This window comes from Capricornis sumatraensis, chromosome 18 (genome assembly GCF_032405125.1).
Source record: "Capricornis sumatraensis isolate serow.1 chromosome 18, serow.2, whole genome shotgun sequence".
In the NCBI taxonomy this organism is placed as follows: Eukaryota; Metazoa; Chordata; class Mammalia; order Artiodactyla; family Bovidae; genus Capricornis; species Capricornis sumatraensis.
In genome coordinates, this window is record NC_091086.1 from 55,449,693 (window position 1) to 55,469,759 (window position 20,067).

At 36.1% G+C, this 20,067-nt stretch overlaps 1 protein-coding gene across 2 annotated transcripts in view; it reads left to right on the forward strand.

Annotated features, from left to right (window-relative positions):
- LOC138094401 (cadherin-10) overlaps window positions 1-20,067 on the forward strand; it is a 108,459-nt gene that overhangs the window by 65,821 nt on the left and 22,571 nt on the right. For both annotated transcript variants that reach the window (XM_068990478.1, XM_068990479.1), the window contains exons 5-6: window positions 17,706-17,893; window positions 19,210-19,463. In XM_068990478.1, the coding sequence (XP_068846579.1) occupies window positions 17,706-17,893; window positions 19,210-19,463 (442 nt within the window). The remainder of the gene's footprint in view (window positions 1-17,705; window positions 17,894-19,209; window positions 19,464-20,067) is intronic.

Sequence of the window (20,067 nt, forward strand, 5' to 3'; positions counted from 1 at the left end):
TATATATGCTTTTTGTCCCTGATTGTTCATTAAAATAGGAGAGGCAGATGATACAAAAGAAAAAAAAAAAAAAAAGCAATGATACAGACATGGTATTCACTCAGTTCTGGGTAAAAAGAGAAACATGAGTGTCCCAAGGGGGACGATAAGGGAAGATCTTGCTCATGAGGTGATATTTCATCTAAACACTTCAAAATGTAATAGTTCACAATGGAAAAGGATTTGCCTGCCAATGCAGGAGAGGCACGAGACGGGTTCAATCTCTGGGTAAGGAGGATCCCCTGAAGTAAGAAATAGCAACCTGCTCCAGTATTCTGGCCTAGGAAATCCCATGGACAGAGAAGCCTGATGAGCTACAGCCTATGGGGTCACAAAGAGTCAGACATGACTGAGTGACTGAGCGCACACACACACAAAGGTGGGAAAGTCCTTCAAGCAAAGGAAACAGCAGATGGGCAACTCTGAATAGGAAGCTGAGTGATGTTGAATGGAAGTTGATGGTCAAGAGATGAAGACCAAGGTGGTTGGCTCATACCAAACAAGAAGGTTGCTGGGGGAATAGATCAGCAAGCCCTGCACTCACAGAAACATTGGCAATAGTAAATTATTATTGAATAAAAAAAAAAAAAACACAGCTAAATGTGTGATCTAAGTTCCCATTATGGTCTTGTGGCTTTATAGGTATAAGCATGTGAACATTGGTAAGACATGTGCACCTTAGCATGGTTCTAAAAGAGAAGCAATGGATTAGAAGGTTGAGGTGCACCTAAAAACTGAGTTCCAAAAGGATTTTAGGGTTTTTCTCCAGATAGTAAATTGGATTTTCACTACCAAAACAATGTATCTGTTGAAATTATTTCAGAATCCTAGGTTGTTTCAAGTGACTTTGATTTTAAAAACAATTAGTGAAAAATATATATATATATATTGCTCTCTTTCCGATGATAGGCACGGTGCTTGCAATTAAGCATATGAGGGTTAATAAGTTTTTGTTACCAGAAAGAGGACTTTTTTCAGGGCCTGAGAGTGGGCTCTTGACTAACACTTGGAAATGAATTGTCTGAGGAGACAAATATACTGACAAAGCAAAAGTCTATTGGGAAGGAGCCCCAGGGGAAAAGGAACCCAGGAGAACCAGAACCGCTCTGCCATATGGCATGGTCTCAGGTTTTACGATAATGGGGTTAGCTTTCCAGGTTGTCTCTGGCCAGTCATCCTGCTTGTCCTTGATGGTGCACACATCTCAGAAAAAATGAGTTTTAGCTTCAGGGTCTCTGGTGGGTTGACAGGACATATTAGGAGCTGGCATCTCTCCATCCTTTTGGCCCCTCCCAAATTATCTCGGTTTTCCACAGCAGCACTCCAATTTCTTATTGGGATCTCCCATTGTGAGGCAGCTCAAGCAGTTATTATTGTACCTGGCCAAGGCAGGTGTTTTTGTATGTTAACTGTTCTCTAACATCTTGAATCCTGATTACAAATGGCTTACTGTCTAGCAGGGGAGAGAATATTTCAATATGAAATGATACATGTGATAAGGGAACTTGGGACAGAATTTAATGAGTGAACAGAGAAGCAACACTTTTCCAGAGGGGAGGAGAACTGAGTGCATCCTTTACAATGAAAGGTATTTTTGAAATAATCTATATTTTCATACAAACCCTTTCTTCAAACTACTGCAAGCCATAAGGGCAGGGAAAGAAGGAGAATTCATGAAGTTGGAAATTAGCAAAATTAGCAATGTAGGGTATTAGCAAAGGACATATTTTGTGCAAGTAGAAAAGGAAAATGGTAAAAGATTGCTTCAAAGTCGTGATGAGAATTATCTTCGGTGATGCTTTTAATGTTTACTTTTCTGTATTATCTATTTTGAATCTATTTTTATAACTTGATACAAGAAAACCAGAATAACAAAGGATAGAAAAGAACAAGAGTGACAACTGCTTCAAAGTCAGATAAAATGAGTTTTGAGTAGCAGCTATTGGAATTTACATAATGGGGGTAATTGTGGATGATCTTCCCCAACTGGTTTTAGTAGAAATCATTTAAAGAAGCTGTAGGGTTGTAAATTGAGGAATAAAAGATAGAAAGAGGATCAAAGAAATAATGCCTGTACTTTAAAAAGCTTAGGTGAACAAGAAAATAAAATAGAGAAGGATTATATTGTAATAGTTAAAAAGAAATCCTAGATGAAGGGTGGCTCAGTAGATAATTTTTGAGAGCATCCTTTATCCAGACTCAAAGCAAGAATTAGGGCTACAGTTAACCAAGGACATGAGCTACTGGTGGAAGGTGTAGAAAAGTAAGTGATGATCACATCAAAATACAATATGATGTCTGGCCATGGGGTAAGTACATGAAGAACAGAAGGAAGAATAAAGGACTAGTTATTTTCAGCATGAATAGGAGAGGCCTTTCTCTAAGGAGACCTGAATAATTTTGAAAATAGAAAATGCATACAATTAGACAATTTTGCTTCTCTAATTGTCAGTTCCTGCATCTATAGTACTTGAAATGAAGTGAAGTGCAGTGAAGTGAAGTGAAGTCGCTCAGTCGTGTCTGACTCTTTGCGACACCATGTACTAAAGCCTACAAGGCTCCTCTGTCCATGGAATTTTCCAGGCAAGAGTACTGGAGTGGGTTGCCATTTCCTTCTCCAATATAGTACTTAGAGTGCTGCAATTAACAAATACGGTCACTTATATTAAATGTTTTCAGTAGTAACTGTAACATATAGTTTCTCCCGGTGTTAGTGCCTGCTAAGTTGCTTTGCTAAGTTGCTTTAGTTGTGTCTGACTCTTTGCGACCCCATAGACTGTAGCCTCTAGGTTCCTCTGTCCATGCGATTTTCCAGGCAAGAATACTGGAGTGGGTTGCGTGCCCTCCTCCAGGGGATCTTCCCGACCCAGGGATTAATCCACGTCTCAAGCTTCCTGCTTTTCCTTACATAATGATTTGCCTCCTTTCCTTATTGCTTCTCCACGAGAATGTACAATGTTTCTAATCTTGCTTTTCTTGCTCTGATGCTGTGCTGTTACTCACTGATGGCCAAAAAGTAAATAAAAGTGCCTTAAGTCTAAAGTACCTATAACTTCAGCAAAATGAATGAACTTACCTCATATGAATAAAATAACATCTATGGATGAGGACTTCAGAGCAAATGTTTCTGCTCTTCAGGCAGTCAAACATTCAATGGTCCTTGAATTTTACTATGTTTCATTGTGCTAGGATAGACAGACGTCACACTCCATCACCTGTATTCTATCCATCTGGTATTTTCAGTTGAGTATTTTAGTTTCTTTTACCCCACATACTTCCTTCTTTCCCTAAAAATCAGAAAACAAAATAGGCTTTGTGGAAAAGGACTATGAAGAGATTAAAGTACTAGAACCTGATCATTGTAGCCTTGGCAAAAACACCTAAGACAGTGGGATTTGTGCCCAAATGGTCTTTTTAAAAAGCACCTCTGGAATAATTCTAGGATAGTGTTTCCTCTTGAATCAGAATCAGTAATTAAGGAATAGATGATCTGCAGAGGCAAGGCTAGTCTCATTGCCTTAATACAGAAGAAGATATTGTATGGTAAGACTCTTTCAAATACATTCCAAAAAGAGAAAAATAGAAACAAAATGACAAAAAAAAAAAATAGACATCGGAAAGGAAGGTCCATGCCTAGAGAAAGTTTACAAAAACAGTTATGTGGATGATCAAGATTCTAGTCAACCAGATGATGTCCAGAAGACTTGGCTGTAGTACTTGGATGGGACAGTATTTCACTAGAACTCAAGAAGGAGGGGCTTCCCAGCTCGTGCTAGTGGTCAAAAAAACCCACCTGCAATTGCAGGAGATGAAAGAGATCTAAGTATAATCCCTGGGTCGGAAAGATCCCCTGGAGGAGAGCATGGCTACCCACTAGTATTCTTGCCTGGAGAATCCCATGGACAGAGGAGCGTGGCAGGCTGCAGACTACAGGGTCACACAGAGTCAGACACAAATGAAGTGACATAGCAAGCACACACTCAAGAATAAAAAAGAAACTAAACATCTGACTGAGATCGGGCAAAAAAAAAAAAAAAAAAACACAACTTTAGAACATAGTTTGAGAAGACCACAGCTTGTTATTCATATGTGGCTGATTTTCCACACATTGCAACACAGAGAAAAGAAAGGAGATTATTTTGTTATCTACTTAGTAATGCATATGGCCTCCAGAGAAACCCAGTTGTCTTAGGACCACGCCCCTGGTCTATTTAAGACACAGACCTCTTTGCAGACAGCTTAGATGGACAAGTGGAAGTCAGGAATCAGTATCAAATACATTTATGTAGTAGTTGAGCTGGAAATTTATGACAAGAGAGAATTTATAAGCTCCAAAAATGTATGATTGAGTAATGGGCTTCTTTGTATTTATTTATTTTTGATCTCTTAATGTATTTCAGAATATTATGTATCAGTTCAGTTCAGTTCAGTCACTCAGTCGTGTGTGACTCTTTGTGACCCATGAACTGCAGTATTCCAGGCCACCCTGTCCATCACCAACTCCTGGAGTCTACTCAAACTCATGTCCATCGAGTAGGTGATGCCATCCAGCTATCTCATCCTCTGTCGTCCCCTTCTCCTCCTGCCCCCAATCCCTCCCAGCATCAAGGTCTTTTCCAATGAGTCAACTATTCATAGATAATTAATATCAAATTTGTGACAATATGATATATTTATTATGCAAGCTTACAGATCTATCCCAAGTGCCCTCCAAAGAGTAAATTTATTGCTGCTTACTTTTTTTTTTTTTGGTTGTGACATTGAGAATGATAACAAAAATCAGTTTTTCATCATTTGGTTGTTGGTTCTGAAAACTAGCAGAGAACTTTTACTTATAGGATTTTTTTTTTTTTAAGATGATGGGACATTGGATGTACATATAAACTTAATGAGACTAGTTTTCTGAGTATTTTGATGCTAACACTTTTCTATAAAATTATATTTAAAGATTATACAGAAATACAGACAATTCAGATACCATAGCATGCAATTCTAGAATCACTCAAAGCCTGGAAGAGGTTTCATAACTATGTTTGTTTGTTTTAACTGAATGACCTTTATTGGCTACATTTATTTAGCTCATTAAATAGCATAAATATGGATTGTCTGGTTTCCCTACACTTAAATAAAATACAGCAACAGTATGAAAATAATAGTAATGGGCACAATGTTATAACGTGGATTAAACACTGTACAATATAATGTAAAAGTAAATCACTTAATCTTCATATCTGTATAATTATAATAATAATGTAACATTTATCTCCCCTTTTATTAGTTCAATAAAAACATGAAACTTGAGTCACTTGCTCATTGTTTTACGGCTGGAAAAGAAATAACAGTTTCGATGGCTCAAAAATCTGTGCTTCTAACCATTATACTCAGAAAGAAATTGCCACATCAAAGATTCTCTTTATCTTCCCTGATGAATCTTTCCTTTAGTTAATTCAGTGGTTCACTAGTTGCCTGTAAAAGGGAACAACTTCAGATGAGACATAATGAATTCATAAAATGTCCATGTATTTTGATACAAACCCAGGTAAATCAAAACTTTGTCAGTTGTTGTTCATTTGCTAACTCATGTCTGAATCTTCACGACTCCATGGACTGCAGCACAGCAGGCTTCCCTGTCCTTCCCTATCTCTCAGAGTTTGCTCAGACTCATGTCCATTGAGTTGATGATGCCATCCAGCCATCTTATCCTCTGTTGCCTCCTTCTCCTCCTGTCCTCAGTCTTTCCCAGTGTCAGGGTCTTTTCCAGTGAGTTGGCTCTTCCCATCAGGTGACCAAAGTGTTGGAGCTTCAGCTTCAACATTCCAGTGAATATTCAGGACTGATTTCCTTTAGGATTGATTGGTTTGATTTCCTTACTATACAAGGGACTCTCGAGAGTCTTCTCCAGCACCATAAGTTCGAAACTGTCAATTTTTTTGGCGCTCAACCTACTTTGCGATCTAACTCTCACATCTCTACATGACTACTGGAAAAATCGTAGCTTTGATTATATGAATCTTTTTTAGCAAAGTGATATCTCTGCTTTTTAATACACTGTGTAGGTTGATGATAGCTTTTTTACCAAGGAGCAAGTGTCTTTTAATTTCATGGCTGTAGTCACCACCTATAGTGATTTTGGAGCCCAAGAAAATGAAATCTCCTGCTATTTCCATTTTTTCCCATCTATTTGTCATAAAGTGATGAGACTGGATGCCATGATCTTAGTATTTTGAATGTTGAGTTTTAAGCCAGCTTTTTTACTTGCATCTTCATCAAGAGGCTCTTTAGTTTCTCTTTGCTATTTGGTATCATCTGCATATCTGAGGTGCCTTTGCAATATCTAAGGACCAAACACAAGTGAATGCTTTATTAGATCCTTCTACTGTTTGGTGGGTAAATAAACAAGTTTTCATGAGACAAGGTCTTTCAAGGAAATGTCTATATGATACACACAGAGATTTTAATCATGTACTTTCAGTGAGTTGTGAGACTACTGTAATCCCTGCCTGGTACCAGGTAGGTGTGATTTAATAAGTGCTGATTTTCACTTTGTAAATAGAGTCAGCCTCTCCTCTACTGAGGATTCTAAGTTAATGTAGACCCCAGGCTGATCTGCATATTTTAAAATTATCAAACACATTTCAAGTAGAGCAATAGTCAGGTGTGTCCCAAGGAAGATGCTTTAGCCTGAGAAAGGATGGAAAGAAATTAAAAATGTCTCTTTCCCCCCTTTTTTAATGTAGAAAAAAAGGATATTCTTATAGTCAAAAGCACTGTTCTACTATTTATATAGGTTAGATAATGGCTCTGATTTTTACTGGGATCACAAAAATATCCTCATATATTTGTAGGATTTTTCCCTATGGACCTAGTACCTATAATTTGGAAGAATTACAATGAAGTCATGCTATTAGAGCACTCTTTGATTTATTAAACACTTACTACTATGTGGAAGGAAGTATTATAAAAATAATAACTAATAATATTATAGTGATAAACAAAACATTAATAAATCATTTGCATTTTGAAAGATTATAAATTCATAACACTTTTTCTTTTTCTCACACACATATACATGCAGTTTTATTTTACTACATTGTAGATTCTCTCACACACATTGTCTCCCTCACTCTTTTGTTTGCTTTTGTCTATAGATGTAAGTTATACATAAGTTGCATAAATATAATATACATGTACATTTAGGTACATAAGCATGTAAGCTTATTTACAGAAATGTAAGTGTAGAATGATACAAAAACATTTATGCTATAAATATATTTAATGCCCAAATAATAAAATGATCAACACTTCAGATGTAAGGAGACCAGGAAAGAGAAATATATTTAAGTATTTTCCAGGAAAGAAGACAGGCATTGAGAGGGAGAGCATATTTGTTAGGGAGGACAGAATGAACAAAGGTGACATTTGGAAAAATGCGCGTGATTTGGTATGGCCGGATCCCAGGATTTGTAGCAGAGGTTGTGCAAAATGAAAGTGGAAATATAGCAGTGTCAGCATCATGAAGAGGGTTGATACAAAAATAAAATGCTACCTGTATTATCTAAGGGAGCATTTTTTAAGAAAGCACCAGCTACATACAGTTCTTCATTTTGTCTAATTATTCTGGCAGCAATGGAGCACATTGCTTGGATCGGAAGAGCAAGGGTTGATGAGTGTCTGAACTGAATCAGAGGAGAGGAGGGATTTGAGATACAGTTAAGTGGGTGAGCCATAGGATTTAGTAATTAGGTCGACAAAAGGTTTGAGGGAGAAAGAGAGCAAAAGATAGAGTCTCATTTTCTACCAGAAGAGCTTGTGTGAAGAGAGAGGCAGGGATTCAATTTGATTCGAACATTTTAAATTAAGATGCCTGCAAAAAGATGGTGGATTTTAAATACCTAATACATAGTGAACAACATATACAGTGGATTTTTAAGTATCTAGTAGATCGTGAACTATATACACATGTGAAATATACGTGAGAATAGACACCTATAATCTCAGCTAAGCTCAACATTTAGTCTGACAGAACTGAGGAAATGGGCTTCCGAGGTGGCGCTAGTGGTAAAGAACTCACCTGCCAATCTGGAATATGCAAGAAATGCAGGTTAGATCCCTGGGTCCTGAAGATCCCCTGGAGGAGGGCATGCAACCCACTCCAGTGTTTTTGCCTGGAGAATCCTATGGACAGAGAAGCCTGGCTAAAGTCCATAGACAAACAGGGTTGAACTTGACTGAAGTGTCTTAGCATGCACACAGCAGGTACTCACACAACTGAGGAAATATACAATTTCCAAGTATGTTGAAATATATAATTTTCTAGAAAAACATAGTGTGTAGAAATTATACAAAAATCCACCTGGAACTCTCCAGTGAATCCTGTAGAAAGTTACCTTAGACTAAATGATTTAGCATTTTGTTAAATGGGACTCAAAGTCCCTCTGTATTATTGTGTCCTCTAGAACACACTTGAAAATACCCCTAGGTATAGATAAAGATCTATAGAAATAAAGCTAGCTGTACAAATTTGTTCAGGCTCAAATGCTGTTAACAGTTTTTAGTAAGACTATAATTTCAAGGGAGACACATTGCAGAGAGACTGAGTACCTAGTACAATGCAATACGTTTATGAATGACTCATTTAAGGTTATCTTAACCTTCCCGATTCTATATACTTTTTATGTTCCTACAAATTGCAGTTGTATGTATCTATTGATGCCAATTAACTTGGAGACAATTTCAAAGAAATGAATCAAGATGGATTCCCTAGTCTCTGGGGATCAATGACAGTGTCTCTGAAAGCTTTGTCCCATTGCTTTCTTCAATGGCATGAACAGGAAACTAAGACACTTTGCAGCATCTTGTTTTGCTCTAATTTAACTTAAATGCCTTAAGCTAAGTTGGTGATCATGACTCCGGTGTTCACAGATTTAGGTTTCTGCCTTTCCTCTGGTGAGTGTCTTCAGTTCCAAAGCCTCAGTCCCTTGTCAGTCTCTGGTGTGACTTTGAGCTCTCCTCTGCTTTTCCTAAATGCCCATTTAGCATTGCATAATTTCCTTAACTACTCTGCAGTTTCCTCTCAGGAGCTTTATCTTGTTTTTAATTTCTTCCTGTTAAGCTCATTAGAAAACATCTTTTAAACATTATACAACAGAATGGTTTATAAACGTGCATAATTGTGTCATTTTTCTTAGAGCAAGTATTGTTTGAGATTATTATGCGGTATAGAGATGTTACAATAAGATTATATGCAAAACAAATAAAAAAAAATTAAACTAATGTTAAATTGTTTTGTTGATTCACGTGTGTAGTGCTTTATTCTCACCACTCTGGAAAAGTAGAGAGGTTCTTAATGTAAATGTGAATAGAAATAAGGGCAGGAAACAAAGGAAAGAGTCAAATTATATCTCTTTGAAACTTATTGTGTTTTTTTTTTTTTTTTTTAATCAACAAACGGCAGCTATTTGTTGCCACGATTCAAAACCTGTGTTTGCCCTCTTTGCTCTCCCATTCGTTTTCTGGCATCTAATCTGTTGTTCCTGAGGAAGTCACCCTGTCACAGCTCTAACTGTGCCCAGCTTCTGCCTTTCCTCCCAAGTGTCTTATATTGAGCTCTCAGTTATTTCTAATTCTAGTACACAAATCTGCAGTGTTTTTCATACTCAGTGCAGAGGTCCTACTGATCAAATTTTAGTAGAACAAGTGACCTGGAATATTTTAGTCATGAATCAAAAAAAAAAAAAAAAGAAGTATATCAAAATTGTTTAAAATCATTAATAAATGAAAATTTAGATGTTGTGTGAGGGTGTTGATAATAGCCTCAACATACAGTTATGTAAGTAGCCTTATCTTTTGGCCAGTCCTTAAGAAATATTCTTTGCAATATCACCATTTAGGTTTTTATTTCTAAATGCAAATTTGCACTGCAATTTGGAAATGGCAATTGCCTTTCTCCTCTTTGCATTCGTGTCTTTGTGCTTAAGTCGATAACCAAACTAAGAACATACTCACCGGGAAGAAATATTTATCTGCCCTAAACATTAAAAGAGAAGCAAATGATTTAATCTGACACCTGGGAATGAATTGGAAATAACTATAAATTGGAATTGATAGGAAAGCATACCACATAATTAAAGCTTCATCAACTGTAAGGTAAAAAATAAGAAGCATGCAAATAGATGCCTTTCAGGAAACATGAAATGTAAGATGGATGGCAGGTGCTACTTTGCCTTTGACAGTGAGTGCAGTACAGTCTGTCTCCTTTCTGGATCCTCTCCTGCTGCTCCCCTTATATGGTAGACACCTTTGTAAGCTCTTCATTAAAGCCATTTCAGTTTGCTTGACAAACTAGCATACCTGTGTTCAACAGACAAGTTTTGGAAATAAATTTAAGAGTATGAATGAATAGCTCTCTCATACCTTTAAAATATAGAAATGCACTTTTTAAACTTTGAAGTAGACCCAATAAATCTCATCCTTGAAGAAGTTTCTTAGCATAAACACAATTCTAGAGAAAGCGTTATCTAACTATGCATCGTGAGCACTGAATAAAGATTTATTGAATAAATGAATTACTCAAGTGGCCATATAATCAAAACAATTATGAATGTATATGTTCTATATGTGGATACAATATATATGTTTTTTATAGTATGACTATCTGAATTATTTAACAGAGGAACTAAATCTATGGTATTTTAATGAATGAGCTCAATCTCAGTCATTGCTTTTCTGGAAAGAACAGAACTCCTTGAAACCAAGTTGACTAGTGTTTCAAAAAAATAAATATAATTTTGTGCATGTATAGAGGAGCCTGGCAGGCTACAGTCCATAGGGTTGCAAAGAGTCCCTGATGCTGGGAGAGATTGAGGAGAAGAAGGCAACAGAGGACGAGATGGTTGGATGACATCATCGACTCAATGGACATGAGTTTGAGCAAACTTCAGGGGATAGGAAATTACAGGGAAGCCTGACGTGCTGCAGTCTATGGGGTCACAAAGAGTAGGACTCTACTAAGTGACTGAACAACAACATAATATGAATCAATGGAGAATGATCACTTCCTACTAAACCTCAGAAAGTACTGAAAATTAACATGGATAATACTTACGCTCATGAAAATGAAATAACCTTCTGATGGAAACAGTCTCTGCACCTGCTGCTGCTGCTGCTACTAAGTCGCTTCAGTCGTGTCCAACTCTGTGCAACCCCATAGATGGCAGTCCACTAGGCTCCTCTGTCCCTGGGATTCTCCAGGCGAGAATACTGGAGTGGGGTGCCATTTTCTTCTCCAGTGCATGAAAGTGAAAAGTGAAAGTGAAGTCGTTCAGTCGTGCCTGACTCTTAGTGACCCCATGGAGTGGAGCCTACCAGGCTCCTCCGGTCCATGGGATTTCCTAGACAAGAGTACTGGAGTGGGTGCCATTGCCTTCTCTGCACCTACCAAAGAATAAAACAAAGAAATAAAAGGTTTTGGATCCTTGACCAGAACTATACCAATGACAATTTCAAAGCAGACAAATTTTCAGAATCTAAGCCTGTGCCTGAAACTACAACAATCTCAAAAAAAGTCCAAACTAAAAATAAAAAGTGGGAGAACAAACTTGCAGAAACAATACTCCCAGTGAAATCTATGATACAGCAAAATGAATGAAACAAACAAAAAACATTTTTTTCTTTTTATCTATCTCCCTGCTAAAAGATCCATGATGCAGAAACTTTCTACCATAACCTGATAATCTCCAATTTCATCAGGATACTTTTCTATTTAATTAAAAAAAAAAATTCACTTCAGGGAATTTTCTGGCAGTCCACTGGTTAGGATTACATTTTCACTGCCAAGGTCGTGGTTCAGTCCCTGGGCAGGGAACTAAAATCCCACAGGCCACAAGGCTTTGCAAATGATAACAATAATAATAATAATAATAATAATAATAATAATAATTTGCTCCAAAGTATTAAATTCATAGATAAAATTTTAAAATAGAAAATAAGCCACCCATTCCATTCTTCCTCCCCATAGCTCTAATCATCACAGAAAACAATGATAAATTGTTACTCTTTTTAGTTCACCTATGTTAACTGTAGTTAAGTAATATTTTCTTGTTATTTAAAAAATTTTTGAAGATTGCCTTTTGATTTCTTTTCATGATTCTTGAAAATGGAGCTCAGTGGCATCTCAATCTATTCTCCCCTTGATATAATTATAACACATTTCAAAATTTCTCTATTGGTTATATCACCAAGTTTAACTGTTATGAAATTTCTTTTATATCCACCATTCTCAGCCTTCCTCTCTTTCTATCCCAATAGCATTTTCACTGAAGCAGTAAATATATCTAATACATTTTAACCATATCTTTAAAAAATTCTTTATAATTTTTAAAATGCACTTTTCAAAGTATTATGCATGTAAACATAATTATTAAATTTAATACAAAGTATTAAACATGTAAAACATGTTTTACATCCAACATGTTAAAGTTGAATATTTAGTTCAAAACTGTAAACTAAAGCATACACCAGCTCTTAAAAGTCTTAAGAGAAACTAAGCCAGATATTTTATTTTCCATGGAATGATTTCCACTATTGACAAAGATCCTCTTTAGTAAAGTTGTATTTTCAGAGATGTTACAGATTTGCACTTTAGAGGTGCTATTCAAAATTTATTAGCGAAAAAACATGATAGCACTTAGCTTAATTCTAGCAACACTCAGAATTATAAACCTAGGTTCATCCGTATTCCCCCTTCAGCATGGACTGGCTAATCTCTGGAGTTCAGGAAAGTCTGCCATCCCAGACATTTCTTTTTCATTTTCTTAATTCGGATACATTGCTCTCTAGATCTTCTGTATTCCTGTTTCTTGATTTAACTTCTTATTTTCCTGGAATATATTCTTCATTAGGTTATTTTAAAAGGGCTAAAGTGAAAGAAATTTGCTGAGTCTAAAACTATCTTTATTGGGCTATCATACTTGATTAATATTGTGGCTATAGTGAATATTCAAGGTTCAAAATAACTTTATCATCAAATTTTGATGACATTGCTCAGTATCTTTCTAGGATCAGGGGTTACCTTGAAAGGTCCACTGACATTTTGATCCATGTCTTTTATTTTTCCTAACCTCAAATTATATGTTAATTTTTAATCATGTGGACTTCCTTCCACTGTCCTCTAGCTCACCAGATCTGTCCTTTGTGATTCTAATTTTCCCTTTAACCCATCCGTTATTTTTTAACTGCTTCAACCCTGACTACTACTAGATGTTGTATTTAGCTTCATATCAGTATAGGGAGCCACTTTTCATTCTCTAGTAAAAATTTTATTACTTTCATTCCTTAAAACATAATGAGTATATTTTAAAAATATGCTCCACCTGATGACTATACGTTACTTGTTTTGTTGATGTGATCCAGCTAAAGTGTTTTACTTGTCTTGATTTTACTTTTGAATTTTATGTTATTCCTGCTTTTCACTGTTTTTTTTTTTTTTCTTCTTTTCCTACTGACTCTACTTGTGATTCTTTTTGTGTTATTATGTATGTGGGATCAAACCCATGTCTTCTGTACTGCAGGTGGATTCTAAACCACTGAGCCACCAGGGAAGCCCTGAATTTTAAATGGAAGATATTTATTTCCATCAAGTGCCAGTAAAGACTAATAACACTTTTAAACAAAGCTGTATTTGACAATTATTTATGGTGTATATGGGTTTGCTTGTTTTATGTTTTCATATAGCATGCAGTAGCTATAAGAGAACATAAGTAATCACTACTTTAAAGCATGACAAGGACTTTAAAAATAGTTTTCATTCACATGCAAGACTCTCAAATTGTGTGTGTGTGTGTGTTTGAGGGAGATAATTCACACACACACACACACACACGTAGTATTTATGGTTTTCCAAACAGAATAGTGTTGAGGTCTTATTTACGTTTTGTAAAAATAATGTCCCACTGTGTATAATTTTCTGAAATTTGCCTTTTTCCACTTAATATGATGCAACTAAGATTTATCCATATTTTTGATGTAACTATAGCTCATATTTTTCAATTTTATATTATGTTAGGATGTGTGATAATATAACAGTTTATTTACCTATTTTCAGGCTGTTTGACATTTGGTTTCTCTTTCTATTTTTTTTAACTTTATAAGCAATAATTCCATATGGCATTTCTGCAGCTATTTTTCTCAGAACATTGGTGGATTTTATTTATGATAATATTTAACTTCACATCATAGTATCCTATTATGGGTTGAAATATGTTCCATAAAAATACAGCTTTAAGTCTTTATGTAAAAATAGGGTCTTTATAGAGGTGATCAAGTTAAAAGGAAGTATTCAAGTTTGGGGCCCTTTTCTAATATGAATGGTATCCTTAAAAAGGGGACAGTTAGAATACACAGAGGGCCATGCACAGAGGGAAGACAATGTGAAATTACAGGGAAAAGATGGCCACGTGGTTGGAATGATGCATCGACAAATCCAGGAATGCCAATGACTGCTGGCAAGCACTAGAAGCTGGAAAAAGCAAAGAGGGATCTGCTCTAGAGCTGTGGAGAAAAGAATGGCCCTGCCAGATACTTAGGTTTCATAATTATAGCTTTCAAAACTGTAAGACAATAAATTTTTATTGTTCGAAGCCACCTAGATTTCTTTAAGCTTTTTTATTTTATATTGAAATCAGCCGATTAACAATGTTGTGCTAGCTTCAGGTGGATATCAAAGGGACTCAGCCATACACATATGTGTATCCAAAGGAAGAGACAGAGGTTTCCAGGCAAAGAATTGTGTAGAAAATCTTTCATAAGGAAGAAAACTGCATTAAATCGAAGAGGAAGAATGTATTTGAGAAACGTAAAGAAGACCAGTGTATGGAGACTATTAATTAAGGGTGAAAATGACAGGAAATAAGAATCTGTGGAGGGCCAGCCTATCTATGTTTTAAGTACAAATTGAGTTGTCAAATAATTTCAAAGCTCTAAATAATTATTGATTAAATTATTGTTTTCAAAAGGGTGATATGGCTGCAGTGTGCACTCAGAGTATAAAAGATTTAATTGGATTTGGCTAATTATAGGACCTGGCAGATGAGTTAGGTAGTTTCTCAGATATCCAATAAAAGAGAAAGTACATAGTGGCTATTACATTCAAAGAAATACAATGGGAATATGGTGGTGAAAAATTGCAGTCGTCCCTGTCTTGTGTAACATCCTCATGGTACATACAAATAAGCAAGTAAATCATATAATACCTAGCAGTGGTAAGTGATAGGAAGAGTGATGCCTTCTCAAAAAGGTTCTTTTCAGTAAAATATTAAGCTTCTGAGGGGTCATAGATGAGTGAGTAGTCACCTGAAGAAGGAAGAGGATGAACCATCTGATTATCCAGGAATAGGTGTTTCTAAGAGAAGAAATAGCAAAGGCAAAGAGAGCCAACAAGACAGTAACTAACGAATGAATTGAGAGTTGCTGTCAACATTGTGTAACTAGAAATTAATGGAGAGAAAAAAATGTAGAAAAAGAATTGAAAAGTGCACATTAAGTGACAAACTAGGATGTGGTAGAAATGGAGTCCTAATGGTGTCTCCTAGGAAAGGACTTTTCAAACTGAGATGTTATTGGCCTCTGTGTTAGTTTGTTAGGGCTGCCCTTCAAGGCACCACAGAATGTATGACATTTCTCTTCTCACGGTTCTTGAAGCTGGGAGTCCAAGATCAAGACGGTTTCTCCTGAGGTTTCTCACTGACTTGTAGATGGCCATCTTCTTCCAGGCTTCACATGGGCTTTCCTCTTGTGCTTGATTGTGTCTAAACACTTGTCATGTTAGATTAGGGCTCAACCTAACATCCTCATTTAACCTTAATTACCTCTGTAAAGATGTTATATTCTAGTACAGTCATATTCTGAGATCCTGAATAGGGTTTAGGAGTTCAACTTATGAATTTTAAGGGGCCCGCCCCCCCAAACACTCAACACATAAGAGAGCCATTTTCTCAGATTTGGTAAATTGTGTTATAACTATTTGAGGACAACGGGGGAAGAAGTTTATGTGAGGGAAATAGTATGTGAGAATATAGAGATGTAGGAAATTAATTTTTGACAAGAAAGACTTTGAAAAGTCCAGTTTGGTATAAATATTTCCTGGAAGTGACAGAAGGAAAGACACATTCAGTTCAGTTCATTTCAGTTCAGTCGCTCAGTAGTGTCCGACTCTTTGTGACCCCATGAATCGCAGCACACCAGGCATCCCTGTCTATCACCAACTCCCAGAGTTCACTCAGACTCACGTCCATCAAGTCAGTGATGCCATCCAGCCATCTCATCCTCGGTCGTCCCCTTCTCCTCCTGCCCTCAATCCCTCCGAGCATCAGAGTCTTTTCCAATGAGTCAACTTTTCGCATGAGGTGGCCAAAGTACTGGATCAGCTTCAGCATCATTCCCTCCAAAGAACACCCGGGGCTGATCTCTTTTAGAATGGACTGGTTGGATCTCCTTGCAGTCCAAGGGACTCTCAATAGTCTTCTCCAACACCACAGTTCAAAAGAATCAATTCTTCGGTGCTCAGCTTTCTTCACAGTCCAACTCTCACTTCCATACATGACCACTGGAAAAACCGTAGCCTTGACTAGACGGTCCTTTCTTGGCAAAGTAAGTCTGCTTTTGACTATGCTATCTAGGTTGGTCAAAACTTTTCTTCCAAGGAGTAAGTGTCTTTTAATTTCATGGCTGCAGTCACCATCTGCAGTGATTTTGGAGCTCAAAAAAATAAAGTCTGACACTGTTTGCACTGTTTCCCCATCTATTTTACATTAGGAAAGATATAGTCGGGCCAGAGTATGACTAGCTAAGAGGTCTGGACTTTATTATGTATATTAAGGAGAATTACTTAAGGTTTATGAGCGAGAATCTGCTCTAATCAGAAGTGTGCTTTGGCTCAATTAATCTGTCAGTAGCATGTAGTTTATGATCAGGTGCTAAAACATAAATCTCATTTAGCAGGAGAACTGGTTCATGCTGGAAGCACAACTAGAGTCAGGGGCTTAGACAAATTCTTGTTTTGCTCTGAATGGAAGAGAGTTTGTCAGAATTTAGTGTTTTCACACTGACACTGTGAAGGACATCTTTGTATTCCTCACAGACTATCCTTTGTGTCTCCTGTCACAAACAGAAGTGGGGTTCCTCCCCACTATGGCTGATTGCATGGAATTTTGTAATGTTCTGCTCTGCAGCTGCAATAAACTGAGTAGTAAATAACTGAAAACAAGAAAGGAAAAACAATTTAAAAATATGTTCATTCACTGCAATATAGAAATATTTGTGGTATATTCTGTGATGTGCTGTGATTGTATAAACACATACAGGTACATATTTGTACTCAAAGCTAATCTCTAGTTACTTATGCAAATGCCAAAGAAGACAACATGCTCTTTTTAAAACTAGAATTCTTGCTATAGGTTGTTTCAATAGTAAGCACAGATCAAGCACCCTATATTTCTACTTTTTCTGTCCCAAAACTATATATTATACATATTGTGTGTATCCAACTTTTTAGTAAACATCTAATGTAAAGTTTAAGATTTATAATATTTTCTCATACAACATTTTACTTTTAATTACTCTATTGAGGAAATCTCTCTTTCTCTCTCTCTCCTTTTCTGTAATCTGTACAGACACCATCCATCTTCGAGTTCTTGAATCCTCCCCAGTTGGCACAGCCATTGGAAGTGTAAAAGCAACTGATGCTGACACTGGGAAAAATGCTGAAGTAGAATACCGAATTATTGATGGTGATGGGACTGATATGTTTGACATTATAACTGAGAAGGACACACAGGAGGGCATCATTACTGTGAAAAAGGTGCAGAACAGCTGTGGAAATAATCATCTGTTTAGAAAGTAGATATTTTGCTATGTGTTATCCACTCAAGCATTGTCCATTAAGAAATATCCCTATCATGTCCCACTGTAAATGCATAAGTATGAAGGACATAAAGCCAAAGATCACCTTGGATGCTCTGACCCAGTGCTTTTGTTAATTAAAACATGAAACCTGAGATTTTACAAAATTTAGAAGGCAAGGTAATATATGTGTGATTGTATTTCTGAGTCACATTAATTAAAGCCCCTTATTAACATTGTTTCCTTAAAAATAGTTAACAGCTAATAATAGCAATATATCATCACAGTTGGAGGCATAAAAAGTAACATGCCATCTATCCAGATGTATGAAGCAATAATTAGAGTTGCTAATGAAAAGAGACAGCATGGATTGGAAGATAATTTCATTGTTCACATTTTCCCTTCTGCTACATAAATTAAGCTTTTCTGCTCACATATGCTCAGTGATACAATTTAAAGGTAACTAGTTTTTTATTGTAGCATCAGTACCATCATTATAAGAAAAAGTAAGGCCCAGTAGAATTTAAGTCCTAATAAAACATCCTGCATACTATTTGCATAAAGTAACCACTAGTTAATCACAAAACTGTCCTCAGGTTCTATTACAAAGTTCAAAGTACGCAAAGACAATGACCAGCAAAGGAGGGGCCAACTCAATATTTAAGTTTCTTTTTGTTTCATAATGTAACCTAATTACCAATTACTATCAGAATTTTTCTCTTTACCTAAGGTTGTTCTTATTTTCAGTGTTTCACATAACTGCTGAAAGGTTTTGTATTAGTCTTCAAACTTTCATCAAATTTATGTAGTACCATGGGCCTGTTAAACAGAGTGGAAATATGACAGCAAATATTTTAAAAGATTACTGAATTTTTTGCTTTGAAAAATTTAGCTGTAGCCAGCAACTCAGTACACGCATATATACACACAAACACACACACAATCCACCAACCCATGTTTTATAATGGGTTGCCATCATATAAGATAGATATTAATATCCATTTCAATTTTTCTAAGATTTAGAGTCTCATTTTCCTATGTTCTGATGTACTACATTTCAAGTACATGAAAATAAAAACTGAATTCCACCTGATATGTAAAAGTAGTTTTATTTTATATTTTATATTTTTATTACTTTAATTATTTACAGTTAATGAACAACTTGATAGAACTCAATTAGGCTTTAAAAGCCACTCTGTAACTTGGAAAGGACATATGATTCAATTGCCTTCTATCTAATTTGATGATTTATTTACTTATTTATTCTTAATGCAGCCACTTGACTATGAGAGCCGAAGGCTTTACACTCTGAAGGTGGAAGCAGAAAATACCCATGTGGATCCACGTTTTTATTACCTAGGACCTTTTAAAGATACAACAATTGTGAAAATCTCGATTGAAGATGTGGATGAACCCCCTGTTTTCAGCCGATCCTCCTATCTGTTTGAGGTTCATGAAGATATTGAAGTGGGTACAATCATTGGTACTGTAATGGCAAGAGACCCAGATTCTACTTCTAGCCCCGTTAGGTAAGTATGCTTATGCTTACAATGAAAAGAAAGGGAACTGAAGTAAATGGAGAGATGATGAAATTTTATTTAAAGCACTAAATGCATTGAAAGAGCTGTGCATACATTTGCTGAGCACACTTATTTAAAATAAATTGTTTATGTTCTGGGGCAGGGTAGGCATAAGGTTTACAGTTTGCTTCAGTTTTAATCATGCCTGTTACTGAAAACTGGCTTGCATCTTCCTATCTCTTTAAAGTATTTATTGTTCTGACTGACGCCTGATACAGGTAAAGGAGATGTTTTTCAGCTGTGCATTCGCAGTGTAACTAAATCAATTTATTTGTATTTTCGGGTTCTTAAATAAAATGTGAGACTGAGAGAAGCTTTAGTAATTAAAATGCATATAATCATAATAATGTCATAAGGCACTATGATTTTAGAAACTCTTCTTTATTCCTACCAGCAAAGGGGAGAGTTTTTGGTTGTTCTTTTGATTATATCAGACAACTTAGAACATTCTAGAAAGATCAGAATCATTTCAAATTTTTCTTTTGCTTTGTTTTCTTATGGCACCTAAAAACATATAAGATGTGATAAACACATACAAATGAGAAAGACAAAG